Source organism: Scyliorhinus torazame, chromosome 19 (genome assembly GCF_047496885.1).
Source record: "Scyliorhinus torazame isolate Kashiwa2021f chromosome 19, sScyTor2.1, whole genome shotgun sequence".
Classification (NCBI taxonomy): domain Eukaryota; kingdom Metazoa; phylum Chordata; class Chondrichthyes; order Carcharhiniformes; family Scyliorhinidae; genus Scyliorhinus; species Scyliorhinus torazame.
In genome coordinates, this window is record NC_092725.1 from 38,546,831 (window position 1) to 38,563,396 (window position 16,566).

The 16,566-nt window shown below is 45.3% G+C and overlaps 1 protein-coding gene across 4 annotated transcripts in view; it reads right to left on the reverse strand.

Moving 5' to 3' along the window:
• Positions 1 to 16,566, reverse strand: part of ccdc77 (coiled-coil domain containing 77) — a 182,593-nt gene that overhangs the window by 118,524 nt on the left and 47,503 nt on the right. For 3 of the 4 annotated variants that reach the window (XM_072484198.1, XM_072484197.1, XM_072484200.1), the window contains 2 exons: positions 12,636 to 12,696; positions 3,789 to 3,896 (listed from right to left, as the gene is read on the reverse strand). In XM_072484198.1, the coding sequence (XP_072340299.1) occupies positions 3,789 to 3,896; positions 12,636 to 12,696 (169 nt within the window). The remainder of the gene's footprint in view (positions 1 to 3,788; positions 3,897 to 12,635; positions 12,697 to 16,566) is intronic. The other variant, XM_072484199.1, reaches the window with a different exon arrangement.

Consider the following 16,566-nt stretch of genomic DNA (forward strand, 5'->3'; position numbering starts at 1 on the left):
ACCGCTGTCCATGTGCCTGTCCATGAGTCGCTTAAATGTCCCGAATGACTCTGACTCCACCATCTCTGCTGGCAGTGCATTCCACACACCCACCACTCTGTGTAAAGAACCTACCTCTGATATATCCCCTATACCTTCCTCCAATCACCTTAAAATTATGTCCCCTCGTGACAGCCATTTCCACCCTGGGGAAAAGTCTCTGGCTATCCACTCTATTCATGCCTATCATCACCTTGTACACCTCGATCAAGTCACCTCTCTGCCTTCTTCGCTCCAGTGAGAAAAGCCCTAGCTCCCTCAACCTTTCTTCATAAGACATGCCCTCCAGTCCAGGCAGCATCCTGGTAAATCTCCTCTGTACCCTTTCCAAAGCATCCACATCCTTCCTATAATGAGGAGACCAGAACGGGACACAATATTCCAAGTGTGGTCTAACTAGAGTTTTATAAAGCTGCAGCAAAACCTCCCAGCTCTTAAACACAATCCCCCTGTTCATGAAAGCCAACACACCATACGCCTTCTTCACAACCCTATCAACCTGGATGGCAACTATGAGAGATCTATGTACGCAGACCCCAAGATCCTTCTGTTCCTCCACACTTCCAAGAATCCTGCCTTTAGCCCTGTATTCAGCATTCAAATTCGACCTTCCAAAATGAATCACTTCACATTTATCCAAGTTGAACTCCATCTGCTACTTTTCAGCCCAGCTCTGCATCCTGTCGATGTCCTGTTGTAACCTGCAACACTATCTACAACTCCCCCAACCTTCGTGTCATCGGCAAAACGTACTAACCTACCCTTCCACTTCCTCACACAAGTCATTTATAAAAACCATAAAGAGCAGAGGTCCCAGAACAGACCCTTGAGGGACACCACTGGTCACCGACCTCCAGGCGGAATACTTTCCATCCACTACCACTCGCTGTCTTCTTTCGGCCAGCCAATTCTGTATCCAGACAGCCAAATTTCCCTGTATCCCAGGCCCCCTAACTTTCTGAATGAGCCTACCATGGGGAACCTTATCAAATGATTTATTGAAATCCATATACACCACATCCACTGCCCGACTTTCATCAATGTGTCTTGTCACATCCTAAAAGAATTCAATGAGACTTGTGAGGCATGACCTGCCCGTCACAAAGCCACACTGACTATCTTTAATCATACTATTTTTGTCTAAATAATCATAAATCCGATCTCTCAGAATCCTTTCCAATATTTTGCTCACCACAGACTTAAGACTGATGGATCTGTAATTCCCAGGGATTTCCCTATTCCCTTTCTTGAACAGGGGAACAACATTCTCCTCCCTCTAATCATCCGGTACTACTCCAGTGGAGAACGAGGACGCAAAGATCATCACCAATGGCGCAGCAATCTCCTCCCTCGTTTCCCGTAGTAACCTTGGGTGTATCCTGTCATGCCCAGGGGACTTCTCTATCCCGATGCTTTTCAAAATTTCCAGCACATCCTCCTTCTTAATATCAACCTGTTCGATTCTATGAACCTGGTTCACACTGTTCTCATGGGCAACAAGATCCCTCCTCTCTGGTGAATACTGAAGCAAAGTATTCATTTCGGGCCTCCCACATCTCCTCAGACTCTTGGCACAAGTTCCCTCCATTATCCCTGATCGGCCTTACTCTCACTCTGATCATCCTCTTATTTCGCACATAAGTCAGCATAAACTTTGGGGTTTTCCCTAATCCTTCCCGCCAGTGCTTTTTCATGCCCCCTTTTAGCTCTCCTAAGTTAATTTTTGAGTTCTTTCCTAGCTACCTTGCAACCATCTAGAGCAGAGTCAGATCCTTGCTTCCTCAACCTTACGTAAGCTTCCTTCTTCCTCTTGACTAGAAACTCCATTTCTCTAGTCATCCAAGGCTCCTTCACCTTACCATTCCTTCCTCGTCTCATTGGGACAAAACTATTCAGCACTCCCAGCAAGTGGTCCAGAAAGAACCCCCACATTACTGTTGTGCATTTCCCGAAGAACACTTGTTCCTACTTTATTCGCCTCAGCTCCTGTCCAATAGCAGTATAATTTCCCCCCCACCAATTGTGGTCACTGTCACCGAAATGCTCTCCCACCGAGACATCTGACACCTGGCCTAGTTTGTTGCCAAGCACCAAATCCAATGTCACCTCCCCCCTAGTCGGCCTATCTACATATTGAGTCAGGAATTCTTCCTGTACACACCTGACAAAACCTGCTCCATCCAAACCATTTGCATTAAGGGGGTTCCAGTCAATATTCGGGAAGTTGAAGTCATCCATGACAACAACTGTTACTTCTGCACTTTTCCAATATCTGCCACTCAATCTGTTCCTCTATCTCTCTGCTGCTATTGGGGGGGTCTGTAGAAAACTCCCAATAAAGTGACTGCTCCTTTCTTGTTTCTGACTTCCACCCATACTGACTCAGTAGGCAAACCCTCCTCAACTACCTCCTTTCCTGCAGCTGTGGTGCACTCCCTAATTAACAGTGACACTCGCCCTCCTCGTTTGCCTTCCTGCCTATTCTCCTGAAAACATCTAAACCCCGGAACATCGAACAACCATTCCTGCCCTTGTGAAATCCATATCTCCATAATGGCCACAATATCGTAGTTCCAAGTACTGATCCATGCTCTTAAGTTCATCTCCGTTATTCCTGACACCTCTTGCATTGAAACAGACACACTTTAACCCATTCCACTGAGTACTGAGGAGTTTATCTGCCAAACTATTGGGTCTGGGAAAAGGGTAGCCACAGGAAAAGGAATCCTGTTAGATTAAATCTTGTTGCTAACACCCTAGGTGTTGCTCACCCTAACTTGGAGGCGTACCTGAACAAGAGACCCTAGCTGTTCAAGTGAAGACAAGCATCCAGCAGAGGGCATTAGAGCGGAGCTGCTGATTGGCCGTTGCAGGGGAAATTTGCATACGTCCGTGTGCTCACCCTAACTTGGAGGTGGTTTGTGAAGGAGCTCTTGTCAAGTGACACTTAAACCAGAAACACTTCTTCAGTGTTTCCCTCCCTACCCCCTCCTCTAACCAAATAAAAACAACCGCTGTAAGGATCAAGAGGAAGGCTCGAGGGCAGGTAGAAGGGGAAAGTTCAACCGTGATGTCACAGCCTGCAGGTAAAGGATTGGCTGGTGACTGGTCAGTAGTTTTTATTTATTTTCCCTCAGGTGTTATCGTGCGGGGCGCAGAGGTTGCTGAGTGAGTGCTTGCTGAAAAGGGGAGTGAATAACAGGTAAGCTCTTTCTTTCTTTTTTTTTTAATCTAGAGGGGATGACAGGGAAGGTGGTGCAATATTCCTCCTGCAGAATGTTTGAGGTGAGGGACGCCGTCAGTGTCCCTGCTGATTTCATCTGTGGGAAGTGCACCCATCTCCATCCAGCTCCTCAGAAACCGCGTTAGGGAACTGGAGCTGGATGAACTTCGGATCATTCGGGAGGCAGAGTTGGTCATAGATAGATGTAGATCAGGGATGTAGTTACTCCGAAGATTAAAGATAGCTAGGTGACGATGAGAGGGGCTGGGAGGAAGCAGTCAGTACAGGGATCCCCTGTGGCCGTTCCCCTTAGTAACAAGTATACCGCTTTGGATACTGTTGGGGGCGGGGGGGGGGGGGGGGGGGGAGGAGACTTACCAGGGTTAAGCCATGGGGTACAGGTCTCTGGTAGAGTCTGTCCCTGTTGCTCAGAAGGGAAGGGGGGAGAGGAGTAGAGCATTAGTCATTGGAGACGCCATAGTTCGGGGGATAGATAGGAGATTCTGTGGGAACGAGAGAGACTCACGGTTGGTGTGTTGCCTCCCAGGTGCCAGGGTGCGTGATGTCTCGGATCGTGTTTTCGGGATCCTTAAGGGGGAGGGGGAGCAGCCCCAAGTCGTGGTCCACATTGGCACTAACGACATAGGTAGGAAAAGGGATGGGGATGTAAGTGTAGAAGCCAGGTATTTTGAATACAACTAGTATAGGTAAAAGATAGCTGTTTCAGCATAAATATTAAGCCCAAGTTTTAAATACTCATTTAAAAATGAGAATTTCAGCACCCATAAATTTAGGTCTTCAATAGATACATGAAACAGCATAAAATTTCATCATAGATTAAAACTGCACAGTTGCAAGATGATTTGACACTGCTTGTGCTAATTGTCAAGGACAAGGGCTGAGTTCCATGGCAACGAGGTGGCAGGAGTCCAGTGCAGTTTGTAAGAGCATTGAATCAAATACATATTTTACTCAATCTTTCTCGATATGAAGTCTCCATTGTTACATTAGCCAAGCTAGCGGAAAACCAGTTTATTGCTGGTAAAGATTAGCAGAATATCACATTCCATAACATGCAGACATGAAACAATTAAAAGCTCATGTTGCACATTGAAGATGGACGGCTTGCCATCAAATCAAATGTGTTTGAGTCTAACCCAAACCAATTAGGATTATATTGGGGGGTGATTAGATGGCTTAAGACAGATATGAAAGTGTATAACTGAAACGTTTCCTCCTGCCATTTTAGTTGTCTTTTTCGGGGTTTTAGTCTGTGTCAGTGATGCAGTCTGTCTCTGTCCTTAATTGTCTGTCTTTAATTCTTTTAGTTTTGTTTTCTTTAATTTTGGGGGTTCTGTCTTTGATTCAGTCAGTCTGTTAGTCTGTTTTCTACTTTGAGTTTGAGTTTAGCTGAAGGTTAGCTTTGAGTTTAGCTGAAGCTTTCTCTCTCTTCATGTTTCATTTCCAGACTTTGACCTTTTAAAAGTTACTTTCGAGCTGTCTGCCTAAGCAAGAAGATAATGTCTTTGATTCTCTGAAAGCTTCGAATTGTCTACGAATTGCCTTTTAAATGATTTTCAAATTGTAATCAATAGAAGACAAATAAAATAATTCCTTTTGCACCTGAGAAGTTTTAACTGCAAATTTCTGCTGAGTCCCAGTAATCGCAAAGTGCTACTGGTAACCGAATAGTAGAAATAATATAAATTCCTTCAACTTTACACAGTCAAATAATACTAGGAATCCAACAACTTGGCCTAGTCCAAAAATATTACAAATCTTTCAACTTGTCGTAGTACGCCAGGACTTTGATTCATCAGCTAAGCTTCCCCCAACTTGGCGTAGTTCGGCAGGTTAAGATCCCTTCAAATTAAAGATTCCAACACTAAGGCAGGAATTCAGGGAGCTAGGGTGGAAACTTAGATCTAGGACAAACAGAGTTATTATCTCCGGGTTGTTACCCGTGCTTCGTGATAGCGAGACGAGGAATAGGGAGAGAGAGCAGTTGAACACGTGGCTACAGGGATGGTGCAGGAGGGAGGGTTTCAGATTTCTGGATAATTGGGGCTCACTCTGGGGTCGGTGGGACCTCTACAAACGGGATGGTCTGCACCTGGACCAGAGGGGTACCAATATTCTGGGGGGGAAATTTGCTAATGCTCTTCGGGAGGGTTTAAACTAGTTCAGCAGGGGCTTGGGAACCTGAATTGTAGCTCCAGTATACAGAAGGTTGAGACTAGTGAGGTCATGAGTAGGGTTTCAGAGTTGCAGGAGTGTGCCGGCAGGCAGGAAGGTGGTTTAAAGTGTGTCTTCTTCAATGCCAGGAGCATCCGGAATAAGGTGGGTGAACTTGCAGCATGGGTTGGTACCTGGGACTTCGATGTTGTGGCCATTTCGGAGACATGGATAGAGCAGGGACAGGAATGGTTGTTGCAGGTGCCAGGATTTAGATATTTCAGTAAGCTCAGGGAAGGTGGTAAAAGAGGGGGAGGGGTGGCATTGTTAGTCAAGGACAGTATTACGGTGGCAGAAAGGACGTTTGATGAGGACTCGTCTACTGAGGTAGTATGGGCTGAGGTTAGAAACAGAAAAGGAGAGGCCACCCTGTTAGGGGTTTTCTATAGGCCTCCGAAAAGTTCCAGAGATGTAGAGGAGAGGATTGCAAAGATGATTCTGGATAGGAGCGAAAGCAACAGAGTAGTTGTTATGGGGGCCTTTAACTTTCCAAATATTGACTGGAAACGCTATAGTTCGAGTACATTAGATGGGTCCGTTTTTGCCCAATGTGTGCAGGAGGGTTTCCTGACAGTATGTAGATAGGCCAATGAGAGGTGAGGCCATATTGGATTTGGTACTGGGTAATGAACCAGGACAGGTGTTAGATTTGGAGGTAGGTGAGCACTTTGGTGATAGTTACCACAATTCGATTAAGTTTACTTTAGTGATGGAAAGGGATAGGTATATACCGCAGGGCAAGTTATATCTGGGGGAAAGGCAATTATGATGCGATGAGGCAAGACTTGGGATACATCGGATGGAGAGGAAAACTGCATGGGATTGGCACAATGGAAATGTGGAGCTTGTTCAAGGAACAGCTACTGCGTGTCCTTGATAAGTATGTACCTGTCAGGCAGGGAGGAAGTGGTCGAGTGAGGGAACCGTGGTTTACTAAAGCAGTCAAAACACTTGTCAAGAGGAAGAAGGAGACTTATGTAAAGATGAGACATGAAGGTTCAGTTAGGGCGCTCCAGAGTTACAACTTAGCTAGGAAGGACCTCAACAGAGAGCTAAGAAGAGCCAGGAGGGGGACATGAGAAGTCTTTGGCAGGTAGGATCAAGGATAACCCTAAAGCTTTCTAGAGATATGTCAGGAATAAAAGAATGACTAGGGTAAGAGTAGGGCCAGTCAAGGACAGTAGTGGGAAGTTGTGCTTGGAGATAGGAGAGGTGCTAAATGAATATTTTTCGTCAGTATTCACACAGGAAAAAGACAATGTTGTCGAGGAGAATACGGAGATTCAGGCTACTAGACTAGAAGGGCTTGAGGTTTATAAGGAGGAGGTGTTAGCAATTCTGGAAAGTGTGAAAATAGATAAGTCACCTGGGCCGGATGGGATTTATCCTAGGATTCTCTGGGAAGCTAGGGAGAAGATTACTGAGCCTTTGGCCTTGATCTTTAAGTCATCTTTGTCTGCAGTTGATGTGGTGTATATGGATTTCAGTAAAGCGTTTGATAAGGTTCCCCATGGTAGGCTACTGCAGAAAATACGGAGGCATGGGATTCAGGGTGATTTAGCAGTTTGGATAAGAAATTGGCTTGCTGGAAGAAGACAAAGGGTTTGATGGGAAATGTTCAGACTGGAGTCCAGTTACTAGTGGTGTACCACAAGGATCTGTTTTGGGGCCACTGCTGTTAGTCATTTTTATAAATGACTTGGAGGAGGGCGTAGAAGGATGGGTGAGTAAATTTGCAGATGATACTAAAGTCGGTGGAGTTGTGGACAGTGCGGAAGGACGTTACAAGTTACAGAGGGACATAGATAAGCTGCAGCGCTGGGCTGAGGTGGCAAATGGAGATTAATGCAGAAAAGTGTGAGGTGATTCATTTTGGAAGGAATAACAGGAAGACTGAGTACTGGGTTAATGGTAAGATTCTTGGCAGTGTGGATGAGCAGAGAGATCTCGGAGTCCATGTACATAGATCCCTGAAAGTTGCCACCCAGGTTGAGAGGTTTGTTAAGAAGGCATACCGTGTGTTAGCTTTTATTGGGAGAGGGATTGAGTTTAGGAGCCATGAGGTCATGTTGCAGCTGTACAAAACTCTGGTGCGGCCGCATTTGGAGTATTCCGTGCAATTCTGGTCGCCGCATTATAGGAAGGATGTGGAAGCATTGGAAAGGGTGCAGAGGAGATTTACCAGAATGTTGCCTGGTATGGAGGGAAGATCTTATGAGAAAGGCTGAGGGACATGAGGCTGTTTTCGTTAGAGAGAAGAAGGTTAAGAGGTGACTTAATAGAGGCATACAAGATGATCAGAGGATTAGATAGGGTGGACAGGGAGAGCTTTTTTCCTCGGATGGTGATGTCTAGCACGAGGGGACATAGCTTTAAATTGAGGGGTGATAGATGTAAGACAGATGTCAGATGTAGGTTCTTTACTCCGAGAGTAGTAAGGGCGTGGAATGCTCTGCCTGCAACAGTAGTGGACTCGCCAACACAAAGGACATTCAAAGGTCATTGGATAGACATATGGATGATAAGGGAATAGTGTAGATGGGCTTTAGAGTGGTTTCACAGGTCGGCGCAACATTGAGGGCCGAAGGGCCTGTACTGCGCTGTAATGTTCTATATAACAACAGAGGGGATTAGATAAAGACACAAAGCCAGTTCATCCCTCCTCGTCCGAGTGTGTAACAATTTGAGGGTATTCCAGCCGGGCAGTGACAAATTGAGAGTCTCACCCTGAACAGCAACGTTGGGGAAATTCACCTTGGGGTGCTCAGAACAAAATGGGATGTTTGTCTGTAATCTGAACGATTTGGGGGGGCTCGTGCTGACATTGTTCCCACAGATGGCTAACAAATTAGGAGCAACAGGGTTTGAAATTTGTTCCTACAGACAAAATAAATGAATTAGAGTGGGGAAAGTAAATTGTTCCTTAAAACCAATTTTACGAAACTCCAAAAAAGGCTTTCTGGAGTCTGTCCAATTAAACTGTAAACATGTCCACCTTTGATGCCAATGATTTTATAGCAGAACCAGAGAATATTACTGTGAGGATTTAAAAGTTCTGTCCCTCGAACAGTTAGCGAAGGACTTTGAATTAGAATTTCAGCCGAAAGTCCAAAAACCCGAACTATGAGAAGGGTCTGCATCTGAAACGTGAGAAAGATAAGATGTCATAGCAGTAGAGAGATTAAAATTGGAAAAGTGGAAGTTAGAATTTCAGGAGATAAAAAGAAAGGGAATTTCAGGAAGGAGCACAAAGGGATCATGGATAATTTCAAAGAGGCTCTATCCCCATAACCCCACCTAACATGCATATCTTCGGACTGAAGGAGGAAACCAGAGCACCCAAAGGAAACCCATGCAGACAGAGGGGGAACGTGCAAATTTCACACAGACAGCTACCCAAGGCTGGAATTGAACCTGGGTCCCAGGCGCTTTGAACCAACTGGGAAGGATAGAGGTGGTGAGAGTGATAAGAAAGTGAGAACCCATGGAAGAGGGGGAAATTCTGGGAACCCTCCTCAGGACAAAAAAGGAGGTACTGAAATTTTCACTTGTCCCCGTGTCTGCGTGGGTTTCCTCCAGGTGCTCCGGTTTCCTCCCACAGTCCAAATGTGTAGGTTAGGTGGATTGGCCATGCTAAATTGCCCCTTAGTGTCCAAAGATTAGGTTGGGTTACGGGGATAGGATGGAGGTGTGGGCTGAAGTAGGGTGCTCTTTCAAGGGCCGGTAGACTCGATGGGCCAAATGGTCTCCTTCTGCACTGTAAATTCTATGATTCTATGAAATGAAAGGCAAGGCCAAGCAGCCTGTGTGTTTAACTGCAGAAAGATAGGGCATGTCCAAGTCAACTACCATTGAAGTCCATGTTAAGTTTGAAAGTGACATACTACAAAAAACACAAAAGAATCTTAAACTTACACAAAGTTAATTACATATCAGAACTGTCTAAAGTTAATTAGATAAATTGACAAAGATTTGGAGGTCAATGAAAAATTTGGAGGGAAACATTCAAGAGGCAATTTAAAATGTTTGACAAAAATATGTTCCAAATCCTGCTGAAGCTGGAAAAACAAATTGTAAGAGCTTTTGAATCTATAAAAAGAAAGCTAGCAGCTAAAGTAAATGATGGTCCCTTAGAAGCAGAAGCAGGAGAAAGTATGGGGAATGAGGCATTGAACAGATATTGTGTCAACCTTCACAGCAGAAAGCACAGGTGCTGGAATCAAAGTGATTGAAGCCTCAACAACAAACTTTGAAAAGCACAGTACGATTTGAACAAGGCCACATGGTTTTAGAATCATAGAATCTACAGTGCAGAAGGAGGCCATTCGGCCCATCAAGTCTGCACGAGCCCGCCAACTTAAGCTCACCCTTTCCCTGTAACGCCATCTACATTTTTGTACACCAAGGGGCAATTTGGCATGGCTAATCCACCTAACCTGCACGTGTTTGGACGGTGGGAGGAAACCAGAGCACCTGGAGGAAATCCACGCAGACATGGGGAGAAAGTGCAAACTCCACACAGACAGTGACCCGAGGCCGGAATTGAACCCGGGTCCCTAAAGCTGAGGCAGCAGTGCTAACCACTGTGCCACCATGCCCCCCCTAAAGGGAAATCCTGTTTGACAAATTTATTAGTGTTTTTCTAAGGACGTTACAAGCAGAGTAGATAAAGGGGAACCAGTAAATGTAGAATACCTATATTTCCAGAAGGCATTCAATAAAGTGCCACACAAAAGTTTAATAGGCAAGATAACGCTCATTAGGGGCAGCACGGTGGCACAGTGGTTAGCACAGCTGCCTCATGGCGCCGAGGTCCCAGGTTCGATCCCGGCCCTGGGTCACTGTCTGTGTGGAGTTTGCACATTCTCCCATGTTTGCGTGGGTTTCATCCCCACAACCCAAAGATGTGCAGGGTAGGTGGCTTGGCCCTTAATTGGAAAAAATGAATTGGGTACTCTAATTGCATTTAAAAAACATAAGGCTCATGGAGTTGAGGGTAATATTTTAACATGGATAGAGGATTGGTTAATCGATAGAAAGCACAGAGTGGGCACAAATGCAGCTTTTTCAAGTTGGTAGGCAGTGAAGTACAACAAGGATCAGTGCTCTGGCCTCAGCTACTTACAGTCTATATTCAGAACTTAGATGAAGAGACAGAGAATAATGTAGCTAAGGTTGCTGATAATACCATGCTGGTGGGAAGGTTAGCTGGAGGGAGCACACAGTGAAGATATAAACAGGTTAAGTCAGGGAAATAAGTTGGCAGGTGGAGTAGAATGTAGGGAAGTGTAAAGCTCTTCACTTTGGATCGTAAGAATAGAAAGCAGAAAGATTTTTGGTGGGAAATTTGTTTAGTGTTGGTCTTCGAAGGGACTTAGGTATGTTCATACAAGGAACCCAGAAAATTACCATGCTGGTTCAGTAAGCAATTGGGAAAGCAAATGTCACGTTGGTCTCTATTGCCAGGGGATTGACTACAAAAGCAAAGAAGCCTTGTTACAATTAGACAGGGCTTTGGTGATGCCACATCTGAAATACTATGTGCAGTTTTGGTCTTCATATTTAACAAAGGATACTGTTGTGGGTCAGGGTTTAGAGAATCCCAAAGTGTATCATGGAGTTCACCTGATCCACAACTTTTAATAGATTGTGGTATGGGGAGCAGACGGCTCACTCTACAGGTGTGGTAGAACAGCAGTGGACCAGTACTTTTTAAAACAAAACAATGTTTATTCTATGAACTCAGAGTTATCATAGAATTTACAATGCAGAAGGAGGCCATTCGGCCCATCGAGTCTGCACCGGCTCTTGGAAAGAGCACCCTACCCAAGGTCAACACCTCCGCCCTATCCCCATAACCCAGTAACTCCACACAACACTGAGGGCAATTTTGGACGCTAAGGGCAATTTATCATGGCCAATGCACCTAACCTGCACATCTTTGGACTGTGGGAGGAAACCGGAGCACCCGGACGAAACCCACGCACACACGGGGATGTGCAGACTCCGCACAGACAGTGACCCAAGCCGGAATCGAACCTGGGACCCTGGAGCTGTGAAGCAATTGTGCTATCCACAATGCTACCGTGCTGCCCTATTCTTAACTCAAGTTAATCTTTTTAAAACAAACGGTGAACATCTTAGCAACCAGTAAATCAATTACACCCCCCAAAGAATACAACTCAGTAATCTGTATGCTGTCCTTTTAACACCCAGAAGACTTAACAAACCTTTAAACAGAAGCACATCAGAGTTTACATTCACTACTGAAAACATTTATAATTCTTCTGAATTCACCAAATGATCAAGAGATAGTCCTTCATGGCAGAGAGAGATCAACAGTACAGCTGCTTTGTCTGACTTCAGCTGCAACACACTGGAAAAACAAACCAAAAAGACAGACACACCCAAGCTTTTCTCAAAGTGAAACTAAAAAGCAGAACCAGAGCTCAGCTCCACCCACACTCTGACATCACTGCAGTAACATGAGCAGCTAACCATTTCTTAAAGCGACATTCTCGTGACAATACACCTGCATTGCAGGTGATACAGCTACGGTTCACTAGTTTAGTCCATGGGATGAGGTCACTGTCCTTTGATGAGATGCTGAGTAAATTGGGCTTGCGATTCTCCAGTACTCAGAATGAGGGGTGATCTCATCTAAACCTACAAAGTTCTGAAGGGGGCTCAATGAGGTAGACACAGAGAATGTTTCCACTCACAAGAGAGTCTAAAAAATACGGGCAGTCTCAGGATAAAGGACCGATCATTTAGGACTAATTTATAGTGAACTAATTTATCACAGATTTTCAACCCACAAGTTTTTGGAATCTCCATTGTTCAATACATTTAAATTGGGGATAGACAGGTTTTTCATTTCAATTATTATAAGATATGGGGAGTGGGTGAAGCCCAAGATCAGTCATGACCTTACTGAATGGAGGAGAAGGCTTGGTGGGCCATATGGATTCCTCTTGCTCCTATTTCTTGTGTTGTGCTCCTTGCCCTAACTGACTGCTTGGCTGACAATAAATCGAGCTCTCGAGGGCAATTAGGGATGGACAATAAATGCTGGCCCAGCCAGCGATGCCCACATCCTATGAATGAATGATGGAAAAAAATTAAGATTATCATTTACCGTTCTTTGAAGATCTAGTTTCGGTGCATCCATGCTGCACAGTACGCTGGGGGACAGTGACCTGGAAAAAATGTAAATCAAGTTATTTTTTTTTAAATGGAGTGGTACCAAAAGATTAGAAGGTTAAAAACATACACCCTTGTTCAGAAACAGCGGAGATGGATAAACCAGATAACTACAGTCTAATCAGTGCCTTCACTAAATAGAAAATTACCAGAGGCCAGTCAAGAACAAATTTATTTCTTATTCAGAGATGAATATGTTTCTAAGAGAAAATCAACTCAGACCGGATTTGAGTTATTTAATGAATTTACAGAAAGTCAAAGGAGGTATTAGATTGTAATTATAGCAGAGTTCAATCAGTGTTACTAATCCGCATCGGCATCCTTCCATCCTTCGTCATCTAACCCCATTAACTCTTGCTAGTCACCTCAATTACTACTTGCGTTAGTGAGTTCCACAGTGTAACTGCAGTCTGGCTACGCAAATACTTAATGGGATTTATTAGTGGCCACCTTTTATGTATGTTTTGTTATCCCCATAAGTGGAAATATTTTCTCTACATTTATCCTATTAACTACTTTCATTATCTTAAAGGCCTCCATCAGGCCACCCTTATTTACTCTCAAAAGCTCCAGCAAATTCTTTGAATTCTGGAATGGTTTCTACAGATTGGAAGGTAGCTAATATAACCCTGCTATTCAAAAGGAGGTTAGAGAGAAAACAGGGAATTATAGACCAGTGAGCCTATCATTGGTATTAGGGAAGTTGCTAGAGTCCATTATCAAGGGTTTCATAGCACAGCATTTGGAAAGCAGTGGTATAATCTGACAAAGTCAGCATGCATTAATGAAACCAGGTTAGGTGGATTGGCCATGCTAAATTACCCGTAGTGTCCATAAGGGTTGGGAGGGGTTATTGGGTTGCGGGGATAAGGTGGAAGTGAGGGATTAATGTGGGTCGGTGCAGACTCGATGGGCCGAATGGCCTCCTTCTGCACTGTATGTTCTATGTATGTAATATGAAACGGAAATCATAATTGATAAATCAACTGGAATTATTTTAAGATGTAACGAGTAGAGTTGACCAGGGACACCCGGTGGATGTGGTTTATCTAGATTTTCAGATGGTTTTCGACAAGGTCTCATAGCAGATTAATATGTAAAATTAAAGCTCATGGGATTACAGGTAGTGTCTTGAGATGGATAGAAAGCTGGTTAGGAGCAAGGAAGCAAAAAATTGGATTAAATGGATCTTTTTTGATTGGCAGACAGTGGCTAGTGGGGTGCCACAGGGATCTGTAGTAGGACGCCAACTGTTCGTTCACATTATATATTAATGATTTGGATGACGGATCTAAATGTATCATAAAATTGCAGATGATATAAAGTTGGGTGGGAGGGTGAGCTGTAGGAAGATGCAGAGATGCTTCAGGGGGATTTGGACAGGCTGAGTGAGTGGGCATATGCATGGCAGGTGCAGTATAATGTGGATAAATACAAGGTTATCCGCTTCGTTAGCAAAAATAGGAGTCTGCACCGACCCTCTGAAAGACCACCCCACCCAGGCCCACTCCCTCGCCCTATCTCCACAGTCCCACCTAAACTGCACATCCCTGAACACTAAGTGCAATTTTGCATAGCCAATCTACCTAACCTCAACATCTTTGCACTGTAGAAGGAACCCGGAGGAAACCAACGCAGACACGGGGAGAAACTCCAGACTGACAGTCACCCAAGGCCAAATTGAACCCGGATCCCTGGCGCTGTGAGGCAGCAGTTCCAACCACTGTGCCATCCTCGTTCATCAGTAAGCGTGCAGGAAACCCCTGCCCGAACCGTCCCAACACTTCCCACAAGTACTCCCATTCCACCCGATCGAACGCCTTCTCTGCATTCATTGAAACTGCCACCTCCACATCCTGTCCGTCCGGGGGCAACATTATCACATTTAGTAATCTTCTGGCGTTCACCGACAAATGCCTTCTCTTTACACACCCTGTCTGGTTTTCCCCTTGCACACAGACTTCAATTCACAAGGCCAAGATCGTTGCCAACAATTTGACATCCACATTTAGCAACGATTTCAGGTGATAGGACCCACACTGCTCCAGATCTTTATCCTTCTTTAATATTAGGGATATGGACTCCTGCGATAATGTAGGGGGGGGGGGGGGGGGGGGGGGAGCTCCCCCTTTTCCCTCCCCTCATTATATGCCCTTACCAGGAAGGGTCCCAGGTGACCAAAAGTCTGATAAAATTCTACAGGAAACCCATTCGGGCCCAGGGCCTTCACTGTCTGCAATGCTCCCATGCCCACTCATCACCTGCACATGTTCAATGGAAGCCCGCAGCCCCTCCTCCACCTTGGGGAACGCCAACACGTCTAGGAATCGCCGCATTTCATCCCCACCCCCACCCGGGTCGGGAGCTCCAATAAAACTCCTCAAATACCCTATTCAATGTCACTGGATCCAGTACCACTCATCACCCTTGCCGCCTCCTGCTTCCTGAGTTGGTGGGCCAGCATCCGACTTGCCTTCTCGCCGTACTAATACACTGCCCCTCCACAACTGCCCTACTGCCTTCCCCGTGGACACCAACCCAAACTCCATCTGGAACTTATGCCTCTCTTAACTATCCTGTCTCCGGGGCCTCTGAATATCTCCTATCCACCTGCAAAATCTCATCCACCAACCTAGTCATCTCTGCTCATTCCACCTTCTCCCTATGCGCCCGGATCAATATGAACTCCCCCCCGAACCATTGCTTTGAACCCCTCCCATAGCATGGCGGCCAGAACCCCACCTATTTCATTCAGTTCCACGTACCCCCGAATAGAACATAGAACAATACAGCGCAGTACAGGCCCTTCGGCCCACGATGTTGCACCGAAACAAAAGCCATCTAACCTACACTATGCCATTATCATCGATATGTTTATCCAATAAACTTTTAAATGCCCTCAATGTTGGCGAGTTTACTACTGTAGCAGGTAGGGCATTCCACGGCCTCACTACTCTTTGCGTAAAGAACCTACCTCTGACCTCTGTCCTATATCTATTACCCCTCAGTTTAAAGTTATGTCCCCTCGTGCCAGCCATTTCCATCCGCGGGAGAAGGCTCTCACTGTCCACCCTATCCAACCCCCTGATCATTTTGTATGCCTCTATTAAGTCTCCTCTTAACCTTCTTCTCTCCAACGATAACAACCTCAAGTCCATCAGCCTTTCCTCATAAGATTTTCCCTCCATACCAGGCAACATCCTGGTAAATCTCCTCTGCACCCGCTCCAAAGCCTCCACGTCCTTCCTATAATGCGGTGACCAGAACTGTACGCAATACTCCAAATGCGGCCGTACCAGAGTTCTGTACAGCTGCAACATGACCTCCCGACTCCGGAACTCAATCCCTCTACCAATAAAGGCCAACACTCCATAGGCTTCTTCACAACCCTATCAACCTGGGTGGCAACTTTCAGGGATCTATGTACATGGACACCTAGATCCCTCTGCTCATCCACACTTCCAAGAACTTTACCATTAGCCAAATATTCCGCATTCCTGTTATTCCTTCCAAAGTGAATCACCTCACACTTCTCTACATTAAACTCCATTTGCCACCTCTCAGCCCAGCTCTGCAGCTTATCTATATCCCTCTGTAACCTGCTACATCCTTCCACACTATCGACAACACCACCGACTTTAGTATCGTCTGCAAATTTACTCACCCACCCTTCTGCGCCTTCCTCTAGGTCATTGATAAAAATGACAAACAGCAACGGCCCCAGAACAGATCCTTGTGGTACTCCACTTGTAACTGTACTCCATTCTGAACATTTCCCATCAACCACCACCCTCTGTCTTCTTTCAGCTAGCCAATTTCTGATCCACATCTCTAAATCACCCTCAATCCCCAGCCTCCGTATTTTC